At 39.1% G+C, this 24,441-nt stretch overlaps 2 protein-coding genes across 3 annotated transcripts; both read left to right on the top strand.

Annotated features, from left to right (window-relative positions):
* The first annotated feature begins 6,252 nt into the window (after positions 1-6,252).
* On the top strand, positions 6,253-9,858 carry LOC117263535 (uncharacterized). The gene is made up of 2 exons (XM_033637021.2): positions 6,253-6,390; positions 7,950-9,858. Exon 2 carries the CDS (start codon positions 7,991-7,993, stop codon positions 9,461-9,463), a length of 1,473 nt encoding a protein of 490 aa, XP_033492912.1. The 5' UTR covers positions 6,253-6,390; positions 7,950-7,990; the 3' UTR covers positions 9,464-9,858.
* A 3,014-nt stretch (positions 9,859-12,872) lies between these two features.
* Positions 12,873-24,090, top strand: tmem79a (transmembrane protein 79a). Of its 2 annotated transcripts, none has more exons than XM_033637022.2 (5): positions 12,873-13,014; positions 16,384-17,208; positions 19,591-19,785; positions 19,907-20,129; positions 22,675-24,090. In XM_033637022.2, the coding sequence occupies exons 2-5, from the start codon at positions 16,500-16,502 to the stop codon at positions 22,862-22,864; spliced, it is 1,317 nt and encodes a 438-aa protein (XP_033492913.1). In that variant the 5' UTR covers positions 12,873-13,014; positions 16,384-16,499; the 3' UTR covers positions 22,865-24,090. The 2 variants fall into 2 exon arrangements, with proteins under 2 accessions (XP_033492913.1, XP_033492914.1); XM_033637023.2 differs by having other exon boundaries at positions 12,878-13,014; positions 16,387-17,208.
* Positions 24,091-24,441: the final 351 nt, after the last annotated feature.

Here is a 24,441-nt window from a genome sequence, read left to right as displayed (position 1 = left end):
TATTTGGCTTCATTCTCCCTCTAGCTTCTGGTTTTCATCCTCCGGTCTTTGTCTCTCGTGCTTTAGAGAGCAGCAGAGGAGCTCATGAAACTGGGACAGAGGAAAACATCTCAAAGCACAGAGACAAAGAGGAAACAGAGAGAGGCAGTCTAATTTCTCACACTGGCAGCGAAAGGCTCGATGCTCTGTGTGCGTTTGCGGAGTCGCATGTTTGTCTGCATGTGTGTGCACCTGGCCACGGACAGATTTTAGTAAGTCAGTCTGGATCGTTGGCAGGCAACGAAGCTGTCGTCTGCACAGACTTCCATGTGATGCAAACGGAGCTTTTCAGCTGTGCAGTAGTTGTCTGGACCCCGGTTCATATTCTTCATGTGGCATCTGCAGTGTCAGGCTTGTGTGACATTTATTTTGTCTGGGGAAGAGTAAATCAGTGTTACTCCCTCAAGGCTGAACGTCTTTGTCATGGGGGAGTGATTGCATAATCCAGTGAGATCACAAGGCCTGTAGGAAATATAAGACGACAGTGTTGTCTGCGGCTCCAGGCACAGCTGTCTGTGGACGTTTCATGCATGTGCACAAGCAAAGAGTGTGTCTGTGTGTCTATGAGCTATATGACCGCTCTGTTGGAGCTTAATGTTCATACAGGCTGTATGCTCATCCTATATGCAAATCCCAATTTATACATTAAATTTGAGGATTTTCCTCCGCGTGTGTGTCTTTGTCTATCTGTCTACCAGCAGGGGGCATTTTGTTTGAACGTCTTACTGCACAGAGCTGCACTGAATAACAGGCGCTGGCTATGTCAGGAGGACGGACAGTAAAAGGGCCCTGAAAATGAAACGGATAAATAACGAGAATTGATTTTTATGTGTTTAACAATGTTCTCTAACTAAATCTTTGTCTTTCTGCAGGATGTGATCCGGTCCGTTTTGTGCAGACGTGTCAAGACGAAACGTTTCAGGTCGGACTGCATCGGCATTGATAAAAAACAACGGTAACCATCCATATATGACGCATAAACTGTTTCTCATTTTACTCAGTCTGTTTTTGTTATAATATAAAATGCTATGTATCTGTCAGTTGTTAAATTGCAGATTTAATATCAAAAGTTAATCTCACTGCGTTTAAATAACAAAAAGAAATTCATCATAAACATACATGACACATATGCATAGCAGCTTTCATGACATACGTCACAGTAATATGTTTTTTTCAAGTTAAAATTTCACAGCTTACAGTAACATTTAAGATGTCGTGTTGGATTTTACCTGCGGACGAGACTGATTGAACAGCTGACTGTCTGCTGCTCCCTTTCGAGACCAGCAGTGTCTGCCGGCGTGCTTCATTGTCCCTGAGACCCTTAACCTGTGATGACATGAAAGGTCACAGGTGAGGTCCTTGGGAACAAAGTGGCATGCAGCTGCATCTGGAAGCCACGACATTTCCCTTTATCAGACCTTCCTTCCTTTTATGTACTTAAATCATGAGATTATCACGAATGTCATCACCGATCTGAGTAAAATCTGCAGAACAGTTTCGGCTGCATGAACTCATCTGGAGAGAATTCCCTAAACTTTCCAGACATGGAGAGCCAAGAAGAGACAACGCGGTGCTCTGGAGGGGGCAGTGCCTTTTGGCCGGCTTTGTGCACTGAACACTTAACACGGTTCAATAAAAAGACAGCCAAGGTTCATGACCCCGATGTATGATTCACACGGGATTTTTAATTGTGTTCACAGGCACTGAAAATTACAACATAAAAGACATGTCGTCACGGGACTGTCATTGATGCTTATTCATGACCAGCCATTAAAGCTCCTCACAGCAACTGGAAATATTTATTGTTAAGAAAAAGATGTGCATTTTCACAGGGCTCCAACTAACAATTATTTTTTAATTTACTAATCATTGTCTCAATTAATAGATTAATCATTTAATGTTAATGTTAATAGTGAAAAATCATAATTTCCTTGAGCTGAAAGTGACGTATTCACATTGCTTGTTTTGTACTAACAGTCCAAAACTCAAATATATTCAGTTTACCATCAGATGAGATGAATAAAAGCTGAAAATTATCACAGAAAATGTTTGAAAAATAACCATAATTATTAATCAAAAATAGTTGCAGATTCATTTTCTGTCAGTCGACTTAGTGATTAAACACCTGGTTGTTGCAGCTCTACGTTTTCATAGTTTTTATGGATGAGTGATCTGCACCTTGTTTTGGATGATGTGTTTTTATTAACTGAAAATATGACAATAAAAATCAATAAATGGTGAAAATGTGTTGCTTTTGTTAAATATCCAGTTAATCCAATAAGTACTGAGAAGGACACTGAAGAGGATTTTTTAAAAACGTGATGAGCTGTTTTCTTTTACCCACCTTTGTGGTGTTTCGTGGTACTGTAGGAAACATTTTTGCTCACCCAGTCAGGGATTTAATACGTAAAGATTACAGATCAATATTGTAATGATCAGCATGTGATATCAGGCTCCTACAGAGAACACACACACACAAGAAAAAAAAACTTGTCACATTTTTCTGACTACTTCACGAAGCACCAGAGCTGACAGTTTTCAGGTGAACAAATGAAAGTGACGTGGTCCTCTTTCAGACTCTCGCCCTGACGCTCAGCCAGGGTGGCTCAGTGTTCCCTGGCTCCCAGCCCCTCCATGTGTTTGTGCATCCCAGGACAGTTGACATTGATTGTGCAGGAGACAGACTGAGACACATTAGTACCCAGCTCGCTCCTGCCGCTGAAAAACACATTAACTGGCTGCATTGGGAGCCCTGTCTGGTAACCATGGCAAAGCACACGGGGGAGGGAGGGGGGAGGAGGAGGGTTGAGACGGGGCAGCGGGTTCAGCGTGCAGTCTCTCAGGGGTTGTCTTTCTCAAACACTCCTTTCCTTTCCTCCGGCCACGTCTGTCATTTTCTCTCAACCTCTCTCTCCCTCCTTTAAACTGACAGCCTCTCTCTCTGTGTCTCCGTCTCTCTCCTAACACACACATATAACATAATTTGCATATTTCTTCTTTCTTCTTGGATTCTTCTTATTGACGCTGACCTCATCAATCTGCCCTTACCTCATACTCCACCCCCTTATCCAGCTACCCAGTGCAACATAATCTGCCTCTCTCTAATTTGCCTTTTTTTCTAGCTTTTTTCCCCCTGTTTTTTCTGTCTTTGTCAATATGGTTCCCCTCTGTGGAGAGGCACAGGAAGGACAGGAGATAGCTGGAACAAAGCAGAATAAACTAAAACTCACACTAAAGGAAGTCAGATGAGCTTTCCACAACCATACTCAATATATTAATGTATATAGAACTAAGGATAATGTATGTACAGTAGTAGGCCTTTTCTAGTTTTAAAAGTTACTCATCTGTACTGTTTTTATCACTGCTGCCAAGACTATTTTCACTGTGTGACATCAATAAAGTTTATCTGATCTTATAAATCAGTCACACCCACTTAGGGCCTTTGTTTTGTGAGTATTCTGACATTCTTACTGAGGACATATTCAACTTAGTGCAGAACAGCAGCATATAAAAGTAAGTAGAAAGCTTTTATTTTGACAAAATTTAAGACCAATTGGTGCATAAACATGAACCAGAAAGTGGTAAAGAAGTGTTTGATGCTCTTCTTTTTTAAACAGAGGACCCCCACTGCCTCCCAGTGTTGAAATGAAACCTACGCCCTTGGCCTCTTGCCACAAATACAGGATGATTGCAAATATTAAAACAGCATCATAAGTAGTGAACAATCATAAAGCTGACTCCATAATGTCAATGATACAGTAACATATATGAAGTTTGTCAAAGAGTTTGGTTATATTAGCCTCTATAATTCACTGGTCCGACAGACCAAGTAAGGCTGTTGCAGCAAAACCCTTAAATGTATGAAACTGACCATGGGTGTATTCATTACTTATAAATTATACTATAAAAGTTATATTGTCTCACTTTAAACCAAGTGCCTCTGCTTAGTGTAATATACACGTTTGATACTGTTTATTGTGTCATACACACACGTGCTCAGCCCACATGGACCTATGGTGCCAAAAATGCCACTGCAGTAGTGTGACAGTGGTGCAAAGAACTTTGTCACTTAAAATAAAAACCTGCCACAAAATAAGATTCTCAGAACTCAGTTTTTTTTTATAATCTTCCAACTACAAGAACTCATCAGAAAATCGACAATTACTGGAAAATATGACCTTTAAATGATCATGTAATGCACAATAAAACTTCAAATGGACTATTACACAACAGACAAAGCCTTTCTCTCTTCATGAAAATCATTTAACTGCTTCTATAATGCTGCTGTCCCTGAATTTAAATATCCAATTCTTCACATGAGATTTTAAACTATAGTTATCCTCTATAATAAATAATCTCCTGGTGAATTTGTATGTTTGCATTTTACCTTTTTTTGTGTCCTTTTGGTGTGATTTCTACCCTCACACACACTTTATATTTATTTCATGTGATTTGTATTTATGTGTGTGAAACAAACCAGTAAATAAATGAATGATATGTTTATAATGTAGGTTTGATCAAAAAATCAACATACTATTTTTCCTTATGCCATTATTAATGTTATTTAATAAGTAATTTTATTATTTTAGTACTTTAATTTTATTATCAGATGATTTTAAATGTCTTTGAGTATAATTAATAATTAAGAATGTCTTTATTTGTGTTACAGCGTGCATATTGATATTTGCTGTCTATTTATTATTAACACTAAACACATTAGTCTGTAGGGGGCAGTGCTGAGCTGCAGTACGGTACTTGGTTGAGGTGACAGCCCATATACTAAAATACAACACTGTACTTAAATAGACAATGAAAATGAATAATTAATACATTTCAACGGCTTCACCAGACACTGTGTTGTAGTTACTCCATTACTGACCATGTACGTTCCAGATACAAATATTGTTATCTGACAGCTAGTTGCAACGTTGCTTCTAAACAATATGTTGTGAGAGCCTTATCACACTAGTGTTATACACATTTGTTGAATCACCACTATATTAAAATACATTTCTTTTTTCTGCTCAGACACTGGTAATGAAAACAGCTCATGCACTATTTAACAATGATTTCACACTGAAAAATCAGTACTCCTGGTGAGCAAAGAAGCATAGATGCAGCTGAAATACTTTTTTTTTTTACATTTCTCACTGTATGTCCATGTGCACTTATGATAGATTTGTCAAAATATGGTGTTACTATCTCTTACAAATCTGGCTTCATCATGCTGTGAGTACTTGTTATGACCGTAAATAAAAAGTCTTCAAGTTTTGGACTGGTGGTCAGACACCATTCCTCACTTTGGGCTCTGGGAGATTGTGATGATTCACTTTTTTTTACATGTCATTGACCAAACAATTAATAAATTAATTGTAAAAATACTCAGCAGATTAATTGATGAACTCATGGTAAAATAATCGTTAGTTGCAGCCTTAGGCATGGAGCTCTTTCAGATTACCATGTAAGGACTGCACATTTGCTCGACTGTCTTTTAACACAAGTAGTGCTTTTCTATGTTTATGGATAAGGCAAACTTTATTGATCATACACAGGTGAATTGAATTTCTCAGCAGCAGCCCAAGACCAGATGTGTAGTATAGAGACATTAGGGACTGTTTTTTACTTATCAGAGGAGGAGGGCTGGGGTGTGACTAGGTTTTGTTTTATTTTTTTTCACGTTCCCAGAAGCTTGAGCCTCCCTGAGTGACTGGCAAAAAATGCATGACCAGCCCTCCATCATAAGTAGTTAGATTATTTTTTAAATATTAGCCTGTGATGTTTGAAATTTGTTGAAGACGTCATTTCCATATTGGCCAAATTTTAAATGAGATGTAGAATGAAGTGATATTAATGAAGTATCACTTTTTTAAACTCAGACTTTTATTCAGCATTCCTCGCAGAAGATGTGTCCAAGAAAGGTCAGAAGTTTGAATATGAATATTAATTTTGGTAATTACTTTTTTTTTTACAGTTTGTTTTCTTCAAAAATTGGTAAAATAATTAGGGGAAAAAAAAAACATTTACATTTGTGTAAATAATAATAACCGAAAAACGTGAGTCCAGTGCTCGAAAAAATATCTGACACGTCTCCCCCTTTTGCACCAAATAGATAACTAATAATAGTTAATAAATAAATTACAGTACGAGCCCAGAGGGAATCCTCAGGCGGAACTAAAGTCCGCGCTGCCGTTTCCTTCAGAGCCTCCTAAACGTCACGGACGGCCGGAAGTGATCGCAAATTTAAACAGCCATCACAGCAACAATAAACGCAGACTTTCACTAGACGGGCTCTCTGATGATCCAACAATTTGTGAAAAAATAAGACAAATTCTCACAGAGGATTTCTTAAAGGTGAGATATGCACTCTGTTTGATGCAGTATTTTTCTGCTCCACGCCTCGCGCCACTCTTTCCATCACCGTCGATTTTGAGGCTGACTATTACCTGGAATACAATCTGGTCCATAGTCGTCGCGGTTGTTCAAGGCCTTAAATTTCACCAAACTGATCGTAATTTAGTCACAGTTGTTCATGCATTGTGCTTTTACTATTTTTTAAAATAATTTGCAAATGTTTCGGACCTTAAATATGCAGCCAAAGAACACCAAACGATTATCATTTGCATGTTATTGTTAGCCGCCATTTCACTTGACGAGGAGTACATGTTCCCGCCGTTGTAGGATTGCAATCCAGGAAGTAGACATGGCCGTACAAAATCTAACTGTTTTATAACAACAGAATAATGTAAAATTTAGTAACTGCTTTCTAAATAATATTTAAAAATATGCACATGGGTGTGCTATTTTAGTCTGCAGACTTAAGTGTTTATGTGGCCTGTTTTTGTTCACTCCGCCTTTTTAGCAGCAGTGTAATAATAATATTTTGCAGCCAAAATTTATTTTTCACTACTAATAACTTTTCTTCAATGGAAAATGTTTTTAATCTGTTTCAAGTGGATCAGTAAAGCGTCTGACAGGTTCAAACATTAAATTCAGGTAACGTGCAGATTTAAAATTAATATGTAATTAAGATTGGTATTAGTAATAAATAACCATAGTGACACACAAGTACTTAACTGCAAGTGATTAAGCACATAAGATAAAGACACAGATTTTGAAATGTTTTTATTGTTATTTTATTTTGTAAAGGCTGGCGTTCAATTTTATATTATTTTAAATAGCCTAAATTACCCTTTATTCTGTTGTAAAGTTCAAGAAGAGCAAATTGCATCTCAAACACAGAATTAATTTTTACTGTTTAAAATTTCAGTAAGACATTTTTGTTGTGTTACCAAGGCTCTTTAACATTATGATATTTTTTGAGACATATTGTTATTTGGATATATCAGTTTATCTTGGATTGCCAGAAATTGTAGCATAAGAATATTTGCTGGGTCATATTGCAAGACTTTCTGGTTATTACATAAATTGGCCTGTTAGTTAAAACATGGGGTCAAGCTGTAGGGGTTTTTTTTTTTTTTTTTTTAAAATTAAAGAGCAAAAACCTTGCAATATGAGTAATCCCTTTCATCTATTGACCATTACAAAACTGGAAAAAATGCCCTTCACAACATTGAAGAGCACAAGGTGACATCATGAAATTTACCAGAAGTCCCAAACCTACAAAATATTCAATTTACTCTAATGTAAGACCAAAAAAAGCATCAAAAGCTTACATTTCAGAACCTGGAAACATCAAATGTTTCATTGATTTAATCACTTAATCATCTTATGAACTCATGGACCTTAAATAGAAACATTTCTCATTGTAACATTGCATAACTTTACTATTGTGCAATACTTAAGTCCTGTTCAATCATGCTTATCCCCAGTTATATAATCAGAACTGAAAAGTTTAATGCACAGAATAAGTTATTAAATATTAATTGTGTTTTTCAATGTCTAATTTACAGGTGCAAACCTTACAGAGGCGGTCTGAGCTGACGGCAGCAGTATGGAAGAAGAGATAAGTAAGGCTGAGACAGAACAAGGAGATGTGGCGAGCAATGAGGGAGAGCCTGCTGTAGAAGAACCCAACAACAGTCCAGTTAAAAGAGGAAGGGGGAGGCCGCAAGGCTCAAAGAAGCTGAAGGTTTGTGTTACAGACGTTAACCAAGAAGAGCCGGGTTCCGAAATTTCCAACGGTGGGCCCCCACAGACCCCGAGGAGAAGAGGACGTCCTAAACTAAAAAAAAACATAGAGCAGCAAGGAGTAGAAGTTGACCAAGATGTGCAAATTAAAGAGGCCGGTAATGAAGACGGCCCGACAACAGACCATGTTCCTAAGAAGAGAGGCAGGCCAAAAAAGTCTCTCAGCACAAGCACTTCAGAGAATGCTGAAGGCTTACCAAATGGTGGCTCTGATGCACCAAAAGGGAAAAGGGGTCGTCCAAAAGGATCTACGAAGCGCAAGGCAGAAAGTCTAACAGGTGAACAGAATGAAGGCAGTTCTGTAACACCTCAGAAACAAAGACGCTCCCTTGATAAGAAACCTAGGCTGGAGACGGAGGGGGGCAGTGAGGGGGACGAGGCAAATGGTACCCCCGTTATGAAGAGGAGAAGTCAGCCAAGAAAGTTGCAGGTGAATAACTCACAAGATACACCCAATGGCATCTTGGCAAAGTCTGGTAGAGGGAGAGGAAGGCCAAGAAAAAATGTACAACAGAAAGACATGGTCACAGATGGCTCTCAGTCAGTTAAGAGGGGAAGAGGACGGCCTAAAGGCTCCCCAAACAAAAAACCCCCTGCATACAAGCTGCACGTTAAGGTAGGCCGAACTCCAAGAAGCAAGCCCGGGAAAGGGAAGCGTGGTCGACCAAGACTACAACCAGCCAAAAGGGGAAGGCCAAGAAAGTACCCTCTACCGTCACCCGAGGAGCTGAAAAAGCCCAAAGTATGGAAGCCACTGGGAAGGCCAAGGAAATATCCACGCACTGATACTCCAGAGGGCACTCCCACAGCCCCTCGCAGAAGCCGTGGTCGGCCTCGCAAGTCAGAGTCCAAGAAAGGCGCTCACTTACGCAAGGGTCTGTCTGCCTCTACGTCCACACAACGCACCCCCAATGTCGGATCCCCAAGGAAAAGGGGCCGTCCCCCAAGTGCTCAAAAAAGTGATGCTGGCACCCCAAGGAAAAGGGGCCGCCCTAAGGGTTCAGCCAAGAAAAGTAAAGTCAGAAGTGAAACACAGCTGGACAGCTCACTCAACCATTCAAAAGCAACGGATGAGTCGTCTCCTGTTGCGGTGGAACAAGCAGGAGAGGTGGTAGAAGAGGAGATGGAGCATGACGGAGAGCTGGTAGAAGAGGAGGTTGAACAAGTAGAGGAAGAAGTCCAGCAAGAAGAAGAAGAAGAAGAGGAGGAGGTCGAGCAAGATACAGAGACGTCCATCGATCAGGATGCAAGCTTTGAAGTTAGTAACCAGGCTTGATGAACCATCCCGGTCTGACCAAAAAGTTGCTGTAGTAGTTGCTGTTTAAGTCATAGAAAACAATCTAAAAGCGGTTTTTAACATTTTGTCAGTCAGGTAGGATAGATATCAGCAGCTCTTCTGTTTCCCTGACTAACTTGTCCATCTTATTGTGTTTTTGTTTTTGTTTTTTTGTTTTGTTTTTTTGTTTTTTTTTATATAAAGTACTTTATTTCTGTCATCTGAGTAAGCAGTAGTACTAACAATCTTTTACTAGAACTAGCATGTAGAGTTTATTATTATAGACTGATTGTTCTAGTTTTCATTTAGCTTTTAGATGTAGTGTTTGTCAGTTTAACTGTAACTGTAAAACAGTTGCTGGGGAATGACTTGGAAGAGGAGAAAAAAAAAGCCCAAACAAATGTAGAAGAGACGGGAAAACAAAATAAAGACAAAAAAAGTACAATTATAGAGAGCCGAAGTCTTGACGACACATCTGGGCTAGCCTCTGCTCCACTAGCCTCTGTAAATCAACACAATCTCTCATTCTTTCATCTGTCTCTGAGAAAAATTAAATGTTCCTGGGTTTAGGACAAACTGAATACACAGCAGTGCTAGGCTCTATCCCATTTTTTGAAAATGTAAAAGTTTTTCCCAATTCGCATCTATTATGAGATTGTGCTGCTAGCCGAGACACACAAGCTAACTGTCAAGTGTGGAATTGTATGATGGGTGGGGTTAGCTGGTGGCTAAATGTGTCGTCAGTATATTTTTACAGGAATAGCGGAGGGGGATTTGAATGAGTAAATAATTATAATTGATGTGTGTTAACTTGTATTTAGTACTGGGCTAAACCAGGGCTCAACCATAGACTGTTTTTAAAAATGGATGATGCATCTCCACTTCCTCCCATCGTACAAAAGTGAAATCAAAATGTCCTGGATACCGCAGCTGCCATCTTGCAGTGGTGAAATTATTTGAAACCAGAGTCTGCCCAGTAGTGACGTGTACGTTTTTTGACTTGTAAATTCAAATACTGTAATAATTTTTAAACGGCAAGGGCAAAACTGCAACAATGTATCGTGCAGTTTGCTGCAAGTTTGAAAGCAGGGTGGAAAAACTGGCTGTTTTTAATGATAATTAACTTTGTTATTTTATAACTGCCGAGATAACTTAACTCAAGCACACAGAATTACAACTTGAATTTTTTTGTTTGTTCATTGGTATCAAATTGTTAAAGTCTGCTTAATACAGAAATGCAGAATAAACAACAATATAAGAACCACACGTAGTCCTGTGGAGTGAGACCAGATTTTACGTCATTTCTGTTTTTCCAAAACCCGGATGTTGCGGTTTCACTTCGGCTCTCTATGAAGAATCTGCGAGAAACGCTTGAGTGCTTGCGAGATAAAACACGTCTAAATGATGTCATAAGTTTCTCATTGCCATTTCACTATTTTATTGTGTCTTTATTTTTTTTTATTTTTTTTTTATTAATTGCCAAAGCGTTGAATGTACCATCAGTTACCGTTACTTCATTGAATGAGCTGTTCTGCTTTTAACGCATTCCTTGACAGCAGGAAAAGCTCAGCATCAAACACCCTCCCACCACTCACAGTCGCGAAGATTTCCTCCTCCGCTTATAACATTTACTTTTTAGTTTAAACTATTGCTATAGTTATTTTACTCAATTTTCTTAATGTCGACATGTAGCTGTGAATCCCTTTCTTTTTTGTTTTCTTTAACTTGGGACTGTCATGAGCTTAAATTCAAGTGATCTGATTTCACAAACATTCATTTACTGTTTTTGTGCTTGTTTTTTTTTTTTGTTTTTTTTTTTTTTTAAGCACCTAGTGTTGAAATTGTGTGACATCATTATTACTTATATTAACATCTTAAGGGTTCTGGTCAAACAATTGAAGTTTCTAAATGCCAAATTGTGCTTCGGTGTGTCAAGTTATCAACATCAAAATTCAATCCGGCATTGTGACGTCAAATCATTTTAAGTGGACATATTTGGATTTTGTGTGTTTTGAAGAAAAAGTCAATAATTTGTGAGATTTTGCTCTTGAAATAAAATGTTGATCTTGCTGTTTTAATTTCCACTATGTGGTGTGACGTTTGGATCAGACTCAAGGTCCCTTTATGTCCTGTTAATTTCTTTATATTCAATTATCCATCTCCAGGCAGTTTACATAACCTAATGATGTAGGCGAACACATAGGCAGTAGTATTTCTCTGTTTATTGTAGTGACTGTGAGAATCAGCTCCGCCCTCACTGGCCCTGTTTGATAACCTGACTGATGCTATGTTGAGTCAGGCTAAAAGAAAGGTGTGTGTGTGTGTGTTTTGACTGATGAATCACTCTGATCTGGAAAACCTGTACAACTTGATCTGCTGTTTTGCTAACAAATACTGTGCTGGGAGCATTAACATTATTTGTTATCACAATGACCAGTGTTTTTACTAAGATGCACTCACAACTGCAGACGGTATAATGTACTCTAAGTATCAAGGTTCCTACTTTATAATTAAACATCAACAAGATAAAGGCTAAGACACAAAGAGGAAGTGCCTGTTGGCATGCAGAAAGTGTGGACTATATATTTTTTTCCCCTCTTTTTTTTTAACTTACCTGAACAAATCTGTTAATTAAGATAAGCTCTATAGATATATAACATTTCATTTTTCTCATTAAAAAACAATTAGAGCTGTTTTGTTGTATCAGTCAGCTGTGGAGACAGTAAATGGATCCTGAGTCAATAACTCAGGCATAAAAAAAAAAAAGAAATCCTACAAAGAAAGACAGAGTTTGGAGCCTGTGAAGTGCTCGGATACTTGAGAGCACAAATTGCTAATTTGAGGGGGTTAATTATTAAATGGAGATCAAATAAATGAATTAAATAGGCAGACAGTATTAAAAAGAGAGCGCATGTTCCTCCATCGACAGCTCGAATGATTAGATCAAGAGCATGAATTACATGTAAACCACAAATTTCTTATTTGACATCACTAATTTTTAGGGAGCACAAACTATTAAATTACAACCACAAATTACTAATTAAGGACATGACTTGTTAAATTAAGAGCAAAAATTATTAAATCAAAAGCACATGCTATTAAAGGTCCAGCATGTACATTTTAGGGGGATGTATTATTATTATTTTTTTTTTTTTTTATCAGTGTAACCAACAATCTGATTTCTGTCACCTTGGAATGAGCCATTCATATCTAGCCTACGTAGGAAGCAGACATCCTCTTCAGAGGAGTCAGCCAGCCCCAGAATGAGAAAACCATACACTGGCTCTATATAGAACTTCAGACGGAAGTGACCGTTGGGACAAAAGGACTACAACGAGACGTCAAACGACGTTTGGTGACGTTTTCAGTGGGTGGAAATAGCATCAGAGTGACACCTCTTTACCGTTTCCTGCTCTCTGTGGATTAGGCACCTGGAAACACCTGCCAGGTAACTTTTCACTCCACCTGTGAGGAACAAATTAAAACAGTCAGCGCGCTACTTTCACACAAAGGTACGGACTGTTTCGGTGATGGGACCGGAGTAACAACAGGTACGTCCACCATTAACGTTCAGTTTATTTTATCTGTGTCACAGTATCATAAGACTGGGTCCTGAAGACAGAGTTGCTGAACAAGTTTTAGCTTCAGCCTGAAACTACATTCCTCCCTGGTCGGTGTCAGGCCTCATGAGCTGCACCTCGGTGTGTGTACAGGAGGGAGAAACCTTTGTAACACTTTACAGCAGACTCTACCACACAGCTGATAAACAGGGCTGTTTTAAAAGTGGAAAACTAAAGTAGGCTGTTGACAGCTCAGGCTCAAAGTGTTGCTCTCACAGAAAAGTTTCAGTGTTTGAATTGTACTGTGTGGCACAAATTTAGGCCTGGTTAAAACTGAAAAAGGAGGACCATAACAGTAAAGTAAGTTAAGTTGACAGTGAGAGGGAAATACAGTACATAATCTGATATTCACAGGGAAATAGAGTAGGCTGTACTCATGTTTTTAAACATTAACAAATGCCTCCTGAAACCAGACTCAAAACACTGATTAGACTTGACAGAGCCTGTTTTTAAAGCTTAAAATATATCTTACTTATCTTTGATTTTATTACAACCCCAGCCATGTTTTTCTACCTTCATCTCACAGTCACAACACATTAACTTAACATTAAGGATATTTCAGCTGCTGGTGTCACAGCCTGCTGTTTGTAGTCAGACTGTGGCAAAGTCCACATTGTTTCAGAGAGCAGGAATGCAGCCATGTTTAAATAACTTGCATCCGGCGCTATGTCTGAAATGATTCAGTGTTTCCTGTTAATAATTGGCCAGGTAGAATAACCTTACATGGCACAGATAAGTCAAGTACAAGTGAATTTCAAATATATTTATTTTGGATCTTGTCTGGTGGAAGCATGGATTTAGTTAACAAGTATCACGCTGTTGTCAATCCTGAATTGTAAAATACTTTCTCTGCAAATCTTTAAGAGGCTGCATGTTTTACAAATTGTTAACATTACAGTTTGGGGTGTCAGTTTTGGGGAGATGTTAATGTTGGTATTTTAAATTTAAAGGTGCATCATCTGGCCCAGGGGTTTGTGCAATAGGCATTTGTTTTTAACGCTCGTACTGTATGTACTTTGTGTAACTTTCCCCCCCTTTTTTTAAAGAATATAGGCTAATCTTATGTCTTTAATTTGTGTTTATTGTATGAATTGAATTGAATTGCAGTGCAGGGTCCAAGGCGAATTCCCCTAAATTAGAATGAAAGTGATCAATAATCAGTTATTCCTTTAAGTTATTTCTCAAGCAAAATACCAAAATTAGTTTGTCTTCTGTGTTAGTAAACTGAATGACTTTGAGTTTTAAACTTGACAGTACAAGTAGATCGAAGATGTTACAAACACCAAATAATTAACTGGTTAATTGACAAAGTTAGTTGCAGCTATAACGTGGATGTTATTTTCGGTTGTAAAGGGACATTTAAAAAAAAACATATTTTTCCTCTTACCTGTGGTGCTATTTATCAATTTAGTGTTTTGGTGTGAGTTGCTGAGTGTTGGAGATATCAGCCGCAGAGATGTGTGCCTTCTCTCTAATGTAATGGAACTAGATGGCATTTTGCTCGTACCATGAAAGTACCATGAAAATACTTTTGAAAGACCAAACAACAGTGTCCCTGTCTGGAAATCATGACCAGAGGCCTGTACTACTAAGCAGGATTTGAAGTTAAGGTAAGATATACTTTATTGATTCCCCAGGGGGGACATTCAAGTATCACAGCAGCACAAGACAAAACCAAAGGACATTAAATAGAATAAGATTAAAGAGAAAAAATAAAATATAAAAATTATAGATAATAATAGATAAATAAAAGATAAAATGAAATTGCTACATCAATAAAATTGCTACATCAAGGTAGCAAGGTAACTTTGGGGTAAAATCTGGGTTTTCAGTACTATGAAGCTGGTCCACTTTTTACTGTGATAAATCACCATGGCAACGTATGCTGAAGTGGAGTATTGGATCACAGCCTGTCAACACCCCAACCACTGACCAGTCAGATCACTAAAGAAAAAGTACCCATGAGCGAAAGTCCAGAGTGACAGGTAAAAAGAGTTCTTCTAGAGCTCTTTTTCCACTGGTTTAAAACAGAGCTTCTAACAAACGGAGAGATCGTTTACAACATTAACCACGTGATTTTAGCGGGATTTGAAATGATTAAGTTTATTTTAGTCCACAGTGATGGTGCCGCTTCTTTTACACTCTGACTCCATCACTGCAGCTCAAAATAACATGAGACACCTATGTGATCAGAACGAGGATATAACAGATTATATTTTATTAGTAAAATAATCCACACACTGTTAACTGGCTCCCGTTATTAAAAATGCCACATTTCGGTCATATCGACCTCATCAGTCATTAACTACTTTTCCAGTCTTTACTTCAGAAGCAGAAACAGTCTGGCATCACTTTAAGGTGTTTTATGTGACACATTCATCATCATCCAACTAAATAAGAAAAAGTACTCTATGCTAATGTCACATAGGCGCATAGCTCCATGATACCTGCACGTAATTTAAGTCTCAGATGACAGTGAATTTTTGGATTGTGTTTTTAATGTTTCTAGATTTTGCATTTTAAGATTACAGATTGTCGATTACATCCTACGCCACTGACATTTTACTGTTTCGCAGTCCCAGACACGCTCAGTACAATTTCATCTCACATGATATGAAGTAGCCTACTAGTGCCAGGTGAGCTAGCAGTAGATGCACGCTTCCTTCTGCATGATGATACGATTGGCGGGTGTAGTTTGGTGGAGAGAAAATAGTTCCGACATTAAACTGCACACAACAAGGTCTGTGGATTATCGTGAGTAACAGAGTCATGATATCTGTAAAGAGACATTGCTGTTGAGTTTTTCAAATGTATGTTTTTAGCGCTTTGAGCACCACAAGCCAAGTGCCATCTAGTTACATTATAGTCGAGAGAAGGCAGGCATCTCTACGGCCAATATCTCAGACACTCTGCAACTCACACCAAAACAATCTAGACTGCTAAATAGCACTACAGGTAAGAGGAAAAGTATGCATTTTTGATTTTGGAGTGAACTTAAAGTATGATTTGGGCTTTATTTTAACAGTAGTAAAAAGATGTATTTCTGTCATGTCCTTCACATAATTGGACATATTCAGTGCTGATATATCAACAACGCTTCTGATTCACTCTCACTGGATTTGTCTGACAGCTACAGAAACATGTACACACAGTGTTGGCCTGTGCAGGGGCAGGGCAAGCCATATAGGGCAACACACCCATGATAAACAGTGAACTTTGATTTCTTTCTTTTTTTTGAAGCTGAAGGTGGAGCAGGACATTGTTTCAAACATGGTTGTAACTTTTTCTCCTCTTGCACAGAAGTCAACAAAGGTGACCAAAAATGACTTTCAGCAACTAGAAGAAGCTTTGCTAAAAGCCAGACTCTTGATATTGCAACGGGTATTGACTGAAAAGAGAGAAAACTGAATTTAAAAATGTCTGGACCAGGTGGTTTAGTCACAGATTTACCTGAAGAGGTGACACTTTCACCTACAGAGCCACAAACAGGAGGAAGTAAAAAGCCAGAAGAAAGCAACAGCATAGATAAAGGAAGTGAGGTTACAGATGAGGAAGAAGGAGAGGACTCGAGGGAGGAGGAGGAGGAAGAAGAAGAAGAAGAAGAAGTGACCAGCTCTGCACATCTGGAGCCGAGCACTCTGCCATGGCCTGGGGACAAAGACAAGAGGCCTCAGACAGACAACGATGGGGGAGTCTGGTCAGATAAAGGAGTTTCGGAGCCTGAAGAGAGGGACACGGGGATCAGCGGAGGAAGCCAGGACCTGTCAGAGGAGCGGAGCCAGGCAGAGAGCAACAGAAAGAGCAAGTGGAGGGAGAGTATGCCTGAGGGCGAGAAGTGGAGGGACGATGAGATGGAGGTGCAGCGGGATGATAAAGGAGACGGCTCACTGGCAGACGATGAAGAGGAGGAGGAGGAGGACGATGACGAAGGAGAGACGAATTGGATCTCAGAGAAAGCTGCTCTGGGTTTCACTCCACATGTCATGATTGTGCGTCCGTCCAGCAAAGAGTTTCCTGAGGAGAGCAAGCTATACATAGACAAGGACATCGAGAAGGAGCCACAGATGGAGCCTGACTCAGCAGCACAGTTTTATCCAGAATGGACAGAACAGGACGACAAGTACTGTGAGTATATATACACAAACTAGACTTTACTGCATCTCTGGACCCATGTTTATCAAGAATTACATAAAAAACAAACATAGGAGTAAAAAGTTATTCGTCAAATAAGTCTAGTGCACAGGATTTAGTGGCATCTAGTGATGTGGTTGCTGAACTAGAACAAGCGTGTAGGAGGAACTACGGCAGCCAACACAAAATTGCGAATGGCCCTATCTAGAGCCAGTGTTTGATTTGTCCCTTCTGAGTTGCTTTAAAACAACATGGCAGACACCGTGGACGAGGACCTGCTGGGTATGTAAATATAAACGGTTCATTCTTAGGTAACGAAAGCACAATTCTTATTTTCAGGTGATTGTAAACTAATGAAAACATAGTAATGAATATTCAATTTTTGCCAATAGATGTCCCTAAATCGTACAAACTAGACCTTTAAAGAGTCGTCACAGCATTGAGCATATGTTAACTTGAGCAGGAACAGCCAATCAGAGACTGATGTACACTTCATCTGCACATTGTCCAACAGGGAAAAAAACACGTTTAATTTAACCAATGAAATTAACAGCAATCTAATATAACATCAAAGTGTAGAAATAGGGATTAAAAATGAATTATTAAAGAGACAGCACCTCAAAAATTAAAAATACATATTTTTCATTTTACCTGTACTGGTATTTTTTTAGATTGCTTTGTTGTGAGTTGCAGAATGTTGGAGATATCGTCCGTAGAGATGTCTGCCTTCACTTGAATATCATGGAACTAGATGGCACTCGGCTTGAAGCGCCCCAAAAAAATATTTGAAAAACTCAGCAGCAATGTCTCTTTCCAGAAATCATGACACAGTTATTCATGATAATCCGCAGAGCTTGTTGTGAGCAGTTTCATGTAGGAACTATTTTCTTTCCACTGAACTACACCTGCCAACCGTATCACCGCTCAGAAGGAAGCGTGCATCTACTCATGGACGAGAAAATCGTGGTTGTGACAGTGTGAGATTTAAACATAAAAACCGTCCTCCTCGGCTGAAGTGAAACTAGCTCAGTGGTGCTAGGTGTGCTAGCTGTAAATGCACTCATCTTTCTGCACAGTGATACGGTTGGCAGGTGAAGTTGGGTAGAAAGAAACTACCTCACCTAAGTCTAACAGCTGAAAAACATGGGGTAGGGACATGTCACGTTTCTTTTTTTTAGACTCCATCTCTGTAGCGTGTGATTACTGCCAGCTTCACTGTGTGTGAATTGAGTTTCGCCAAGTGATAATGCAGCTGATTATGCAGGGTTTGGAAGTGTTGGCTTCATTAAGTGGGGCTGAATTAATTAACTGGATTGTTTTAACAACGACAGGGTGCATCGATTTATGTTAATGTGAAATGTAAAAACACACACAAGGTTAATCTGCTGCTTCATCTTTAAACAGATTGTAATCATTATTACACAGTTCTATGTTTGCTCTGTGTTTTTACCTGTTTGAGCCACGCCAAGAAAAATAAATAGACCAGCCACTTAAAATTAACATCAAGCAGCACGGTCCCTGCATTGGCAAGCTTGGCGTCTGTGGTCAGTGTAGCAGCTTCAGTTGATTATAATGGACGCGGTGGTAACACCTGTGCGTTTTCTACTATGACAAGTGGAAATGTCTGCTGTTTCAAGTCGTTTATGGGCATTTTATTGGTGAGACAGTAGAGATGAAGGGAGAGATAAAGGAATGACAAAGGTGTCTGTTTCATCTCAAACCAGAGGTGTTGCAGCTCGTGATTAGTGCCTTAAACCCTCCAGACCACCCAAGCATCAGATTTCTTAAACCCCCTAATCCTTCTTTACTAACTGTTTAGTGATTTCCTGGCCAAATATCCTCTTTCAACGGATATCAAATCAAATTAAGGCCAGATTAAGTAAGATTATCATTAAAACAGATGCTCAAAAGCCACTCCGTCATTGTAATTCTAAATCTTGTTTTGTTCTTTTTGAGAAGAAGAAGGGAACATAATCTTCTTGTCTCCAAATGTGAGGAATATCAGAGCCCGCTGTGCTGTGGATTTTAAATAATTTAGTCCCTGCAGCCAGGCACAGATAAGATTTTAAGTATATTCTTAGAAGGGAGGGTTTTAAATGAATAATTATAATTTGATTAGCTGGTCACATATCAGATTGCTGTGTTTGTTTTAATCCAGGCAGTTTAAAGTGTTTTTCTGAAGCACATTTTCACTCAGTAAGTAAGTGTGTCACTGCGTTATGATGTCTTTTCTCCTCAATCAGACATAATTACATGTCTTGAGATGAATCATGCTATGATTTCCGTCTCATTCTCTTTGTCTCGCTGTCACAGTGCTGTCCCAATACAGACAGAAATGAGGCACATTGTATTAAATGATTCATTCTCCATCTTTAGACTTGTGTGAGCGTCTGTGTAGTGAAAAACTGAGGCTGGCTCTGGCGACAGCGGCTGCAGGGATCCTCTTCCCTCTCCTGGTGTGGGGAGGTTACGCCCTCCTTCCCTTTGACTCACCACTGCTGCAGAGCACCCCCCTCAGGGTGGTGTACACTCTGCGCTGCTCCTTTTTCGCCATCATCCCCATCTTGCTTGGTAAGACCTCATGTTTTAGTTATTCATACATTAAAACACCTAATATAATCTAAAATGAACACTGTAAAACTTCAACAGAATAAAACCAGGTAATACTGACACTCACACTGTCCTTCTGCAGGTGTGGTGGTGCAGGGCGTGGCCCGGCTGCGCTACAGCTCCCTGAAGCCCCTCTACCAGACTAAGCTGGTGAACAGAGAGGTGGCGGTGCACTGGCATTACATCAACGAATCGCTGGCCCTCTTCCTCTTCTACTTCCTACAGCTGGCTGTCATGGCAACATACATCAGCCAGGACCTGGTCAAACTGGTGCCACTTCTCACTATCATTTTTGTTTTTGGCAGGTATGTGTGCTTGCTGTTAACCTTTTAATGTTAAAGATCCATCTGTGAATGGACAGATGATTCTAAGTGTTGGTTTGGTTATTACATGTTTGCAGGATTATACTTTAATAATACAGTTTATGGTTATTTCTACAAATTGATTTTTCCTTCCGTTGACAGGTGCAACTAGTCTAGTGTCAAAGAGATGTTCACTTGCAGAGGCAACAACTTACCAGACTTTGTCAGGTTAAATGAAAACAATAAATAAATAAAAAATCAGACAGTAAATATGTATGGCAGCAGCAAAGGCCATAAGACACTAGTACAAATGGCAGGTATAAATAAAGAGGTGACACAAACAAATATTTGAAAGTTCCCATGGCTCGAGGAAATCTAGAAGGACAAAAAACAATCATGGTAGTATTTTTAATAGTTATACAACACCACAAAACCGATGAGTCAAAGTTCCTTTACGAGGGAAAATATACAGACGGAGCTGGAATATACAGATCCACCTAGAATTTCCCGTCCAGCTGAAAGCCTTTCGGCTGCCAGCTGGCTGCCAGTCACCCAGCCACTGGTTTCCTGACAGGGTAAGTCTAGATTTAACTGTAGACGCACACAATCTCATTTCAGCCAAGGGCCAGCCAAGGACTGAGCAGGATCCCAGCGGGGATCTGTCATGGATCTGCCTGGGCCCCATCACGGAGGAATGGGAAATTCTAAGTGGCTGCATCTGTAGATATTCATATCATAATTGAAAAAAATATTTCTGTTTTTCAAAAGCCACTAATGTGACTGTCTATAGTCAAACCAGCAGCTCTGCGAGGTTGTACTTTGAGGTAAATGATAGCATTAGCATGCTAACATTCTCACAGCAACAATGATAAGATGCTGATGCTTTGCAGGTATAATGTCCACTATAATCATAATCCATGTTAAGTGTGTCAGCATGCTAACTAATGCTAATAAGCACTAAACACAAAGTGCAGTTGAGGCTGATGGAATTTTTTTAGTACTCATTTAAAACAAGGCCTTTGTGATCCAAACCGTAAATATTTTTATCTTCATGAAAATAAACAAAGCTTTTTATGTGATAATGGCTATTTTAATTTTTAAGTACACAACAGTGGATATTTCAAAATGTTTTTAACTTTTAAGCACGTCCTCCCTAAAATGACTGATACGCTGCTTGGTGCTATAATAAGTTTTAGTTGCACTTTGGCTCAGGAATGAAATGATCTGTGGGTCTTCGGAATATTGAAATAACTGTCTAGCTTGTGAAATCCTCCTGTTAACGTTGGCGAACTTTGATGTGGTTGAAACAGCCAAATGAATATCAGCGACAGATACAGTGTTGTTTCCTGCTGAGAGCTCATGCTGGGTTTGTCAGTTAAATGAATGTGTGAGTCGAGGCGAAAAGAATTGGCCTTCTGTACTTTAAGTTGTTCATTCCAATGAGAATTACATTTCTCCTTCTCAGCATGACACTGCTAACACACATCTTTACAACACACAGTGAGCTGATCAGGAAGGATTAATACAAATCCTCAGTTTAACCATACTGTCTACACCACTTGTGTGTGGGAGCACTACCTACTTCCTGTTATAACTTTGCATGCATGGCCACAGATGAAAGTTTCACAGAGTAGATGGACAGTTGCAGCAGTCCTTTTGAATACAGTCATCTTTTCCGCTTATACATGTACTCGTTAAACTGAAGATGTGTTTTGAACCTGATGACTCATAAGGCTGCATGCCCAATTCATTTATTTACTCATGAGGTTAACAAAGTCTTTTCTTTTCCAGTTTGCATTTACACAGGAAGAGATACTAAAGAAGCACTTCATCCCCCAAATGACCATTTGTGTAGCAAATACTCGCCCTTTGTTGCTTTGATATCATGAAGAAAACTTTGTTTCTCGTTTGTCTCCACAGTGAACAAAGAATCCAAAAACGGAGAATATTTTTTAAGAAATGGAGTCACAGGGGTCTGCAGTTAACAACAGCAAAACTACTGTATATCAAAACATCTGTTTACAAACCTCCACACAGCTTGTGCAGTGTAATTCAGCATAATTACAGTACGGTACTTCAGATTTAAATATTTTATTTAGTTATGTACATTGGCAATCTAGTCCCAAAATCATCTTGGATACAGACTCATACACAGTATTCGTCATATTGCATTTAAATACAAATTTATGTTAATAATGTATATGACTTGAACAATCAGACTCTAAAAAAGTATTCTCAGGCAGAATCAAAAACATATTTAGGGAAAATTAGAACAAGTAAAAAAAAGCATCTATTCATTTATCAGTGTAGATCCTTTGAGTCATGGAGCACTTGACATACAAACTGATGAAAGGTGTGAAGGAGCGAGGTCATCTAATGTTCCTGCTGAAAGGGGAGAGTCTGTGTGTGGGCTGATGTGGGTGTCGATCAGATCTTTTTGTCATTATTTATCCAAATGAAGCTGATTATAAATAAATGTCAGACAGAGACAATGGAGTAAATCCGTATTATGTGCCTCTAATCACTTGTGTTATTTTCTGTGCTGCAGGCTGATCTACTGGCTCTGCCTCTCTCTGGACAGCAGCATCAGGGGCCTCGGCTTCGGCTTCTCCTTCTTCCCAATACTGGTCATGCTGGGCGTCAACCTGTACTACGTCTGCTCGTCGGTCGGACAAGGGGCGATTTTCGATGTGGAACCTCCTACGACAGCTCCTCCCAGGCAGCGCTGGTGGGGTTAAATGGTGACGACCAAAGAGGCGGTGAGGAGCTCAGAGACCAACAACTGCAAAACACTTTTTAATATCATGACACAAAAACGCTAAGCCAGACGCCGTGTCTTGTTCCTTCGGTGTCCTTTTAAAGTTGTAATCCTTCAGATTTCAGACCTGGTTGATTTGGCGACACCTGTGGTTGCCATGGTAACAACAACTGCTGTTTGTACTACAGCAAACACTCCTTTAACAGCTATTTTTACTTTTAAATCAATAATTAGCCACTGTTAAAAAAAAAACCATGGTGACAAAGATTTTGCATTTCCTGTGGCTGTGTCACAATAAAAGCCACTGTGTGATTCTCCAGTTGAATGCTTTTAATTTGAAGCAGCAGCAGGAAGTGTCAAGTTTGCCTCAGCACATTGTGACTGTTCATCAGTGAGATGAAATCACATTGGATCACATACATGCATCATTTTCCGTGAGTCCCTTGTGTTTATGAAGGCAGTCAGGGATGGCGGATCCCGCCACCACCCAAAAAATGTTAAGTGAAAATCGCAAGGATTATAACTTTAAGTGTTTGATCATTTCTTTTGCCTTTCTTAACAAAGAAATCAGTGACATGAAGTGGGTTGTGGGTTTATTTGTAAATTAAATTAAATGTATACATACATGAAGAAATCCAACAATATACACATGCAAGTTAAGAGAGGAAGTTGAAAAAGTTTACATACAACAAAAAAGCTCTTATGTGTGTGCATATTAAAAAAAAGAGATGTGGTCTGAATGAGGCCTCTTTTTACAGTGTGTTATTAATTTCACTGAGCTTCCATCATGTGAGTTTGTGAGCAGGAAGTGTGTTGGTGTACAGCACCCAGTGTTTGGATGTGATGCAGCAAAATGAAGACAGAAAAGTAAGATATGAAAAATGTACAGCCAAAAGTGAGTTGGATATCAGAAGTAAATGATAAAAATGTTTTATATGAGACTGAGTTATGAAATTGTCTTATGAATTTTCCCGTTTTTATTTTGTCATCACACAACTAATACTAATGGTAGTCTTTTTATTTATAAGTGAGACTGTTGAATGCATCTTTGTTTTACTGATCAAAAGCTTTTCTTTGTTTATAACAGCTTTGTCAGGCTGTTTCCTTTCTTTCTTTTGAAGGAACTTTTTTAGTGTATGAGTGAAATTCAAACCAACATTTGGGATTTTGAATAAGTTCAATAAAGCAAAAACAAATGATACTCAACACTGTGCAGCAGCTGATGATTCAGATCCAAATGACACTTCGCTGATGATCTGACAGACAGAAACAAAAAACATTATTTTATGAAAGTTGCAAATGTTGGTCTGCTCCGATCATGATTCATGAGGCAAGTTTCAACAAGATCATATAGTCTGTGCCCAAATTCAAAACCTCAAAAAATGTGGCCAGTCTTGAACAACAACAAATGAAGGTAAACTGTTGTGGTGAAGAAAAAAACTGCAATGTCATGGTCAAAGTTCAGATACGGAAAAACAGTTGCGTGAAATCGTCTGGGGAGGGATCCCAAGACTGCATTGTAGGTGGGTGATAAGTGGTGTCATAGACCAACGATGG

The sequence above is a fragment of the Epinephelus lanceolatus genome, chromosome 16 (genome assembly GCF_041903045.1).
Source record: "Epinephelus lanceolatus isolate andai-2023 chromosome 16, ASM4190304v1, whole genome shotgun sequence".
Lineage (NCBI taxonomy): Eukaryota > Metazoa > Chordata > Actinopteri > Perciformes > Serranidae > Epinephelus > Epinephelus lanceolatus.
The sequence above is the reverse complement of the archived record's forward strand: the minus strand, read 5'-3'. Positions and strand labels throughout refer to the sequence as shown.